This window comes from Bison bison, unplaced genomic scaffold (genome assembly GCF_000754665.1).
Source record: "Bison bison bison isolate TAMUID 2011002044 unplaced genomic scaffold, Bison_UMD1.0 scf7180017845352, whole genome shotgun sequence".
Lineage (NCBI taxonomy): Eukaryota > Metazoa > Chordata > Mammalia > Artiodactyla > Bovidae > Bison > Bison bison.
Genome location: NW_011475925.1, coordinates 42,282 through 43,967, shown reverse-complemented (window position 1 = coordinate 43,967; position 1,686 = coordinate 42,282). Strand labels below are relative to the sequence as shown.

General features: G+C 60.4%; 1 protein-coding gene across 1 annotated transcript in view; it reads left to right on the top strand.

Moving 5' to 3' along the window:
* Positions 1–382: 382 nt before the first annotated feature.
* LOC104984196 (sodium/glucose cotransporter 1-like) overlaps positions 383–1,686 on the top strand; it is a gene marked incomplete at its 5' end in the record, with an annotated part of 19,173 nt that continues 17,869 nt past the window's right edge. The window contains 4 exons of the mRNA XM_010833843.1: positions 383–519; positions 892–972; positions 1,096–1,257; positions 1,402–1,537. Of these exons, the coding sequence (XP_010832145.1) occupies positions 383–519; positions 892–972; positions 1,096–1,257; positions 1,402–1,537 (516 nt within the window). The remainder of the gene's footprint in view (positions 520–891; positions 973–1,095; positions 1,258–1,401; positions 1,538–1,686) is intronic.

The window sequence follows — 1,686 nt, the reverse complement described above, 5'->3', positions numbered from 1 at the left end:
TGAAGAACTGACTCACTGGAAAAGACCCTGATGCTGGGAAAGGTTGAGGGCAGGAGGAGAAGGGGACGACAGAGGATGAGATGGTTGAAGGGCATCATTGACTCAGTGGACATGAGTCTGAGCAAACCAGGAGATGGTGAAGGACAGGGAAGCCTGGTGTGCTGCAGTCCATGGGGTCGCAAAGTTAGACACAACTTACTGACTGAACAACAGTGCCCGCCGTTTTAAACAAGAGTTTGTCCATCGCCCCACTTAGTGACACATGACCACCTACGTGAGTGCTGAGGGCTTTCTGCATGCAACGACTTCATGCCTCACGACTGTCCTGTCCTCAGAATAAGAGTCGGCTTCGGCCCCAGCCCTCCTCCCGCCCCTCGCTTAGAGCCCATCTCTTCTGTGCGCAGGGCTAAGCTGACAAGGGAAGTGCAGCCCAGCAGCCCAGCAGCGGCCCCCAGGGCGCCGGGGGGCGGGCAGCAGGATGCCGCCTGGCCCCCTGAGAAGCAGTGCCTGTTGCATGAGGCAGGACCACTCTGGGTTCTTCGTCCTACTCATAAAGTAATGCATTTGGAAAAGCAAGAAAGCATTAGAGAAAAACAGGAAAATTCTACCCGTCAGGATTAGCCGCTGTCGCCGCCCCGGTTTACCCCGTGGACTTTCTTTAGGCACAGAGTCACGGTGTCAGCGGCTCTGCTGCACTCTGTGCCTTTTAGTCAGCGTCACACTCCGGGCGTTTCTCCCCATTATTTCAGTATGCCTCAGCACATCATTTCAGCTCCTACAGAATGCTGCCTCTTCTCGATGCAGCACACCACGTCTGCGTGTTCTTTCTCACGTGCTTCTCCATCTGCCCGCGTGCGCTCCTGCTTGGGCTGAGCGCACACCGCCTCTTAGAGCGCCGTGACACAGGCCGTGATGTGCCCCCAGGAGACTTCGCATGTCAGGGTCTACACTGGCTGGTTTCTGCTGAGACGAGTGAGGTTGGCCCTAGCTCTGAACGCCCATTTGTTGCGAGGGACGCACCTGTGCTGGGACTGATGTCACGGGCAGAGGCGCTCTGTGTCCTCTGGGCGGGAGTCTCGTCCTTGCCGGCGGCAGCTGGTAAACGCCGCACCGCTGCGCTGGGCGTGCAGCTCTAGCAATGAGGCCAAGGGCAGGCTGCCCCCATCTGCTCGGGCAGCTGTGCGCCAAGCAGGACGCGCTGCTCTGTCACACGTGTCTCCTGAGGCCCTGCGTGCCCAGGGGCGCCGGACGAGTGGGGTGAGCGGTCGGCACCCCGCTTCCCGCCCCAGGGCACCCCCTGCTGCTGCTGCAGGTCCCAGCTGTCCTGTCCTGTCTGTGCAGAGGCAGCCCAGGCTCACACAGTCTGAGAAAGTCCCCCGTGCCCCCGCGTTTCCTCTGCAGATCTTCGTCCAGGGCTGCCTGGCCGGGAAGAACTTGTCCCACGTGAAGGGCGGCTGCGTCCTGTGCGGGTTCCTGAAGCTGTTGCCCATGTTCAGCATCGTCATGCCAGGGATGATCAGCCGTGTCCTGTACACAGGTAACTCCTGCTCTGCTGCGCTCGCTCACACTGAGTGACTTCCTGGCTCTCTGGCCTCGGGAGGGCCTGGGGCTGTCAGGTCCCCCGCAGCCTGCTGGTGTCAGGGAGCCCCAGGGTGCTTTCTTGGGGGCGATGGGTTTAGATGAGGG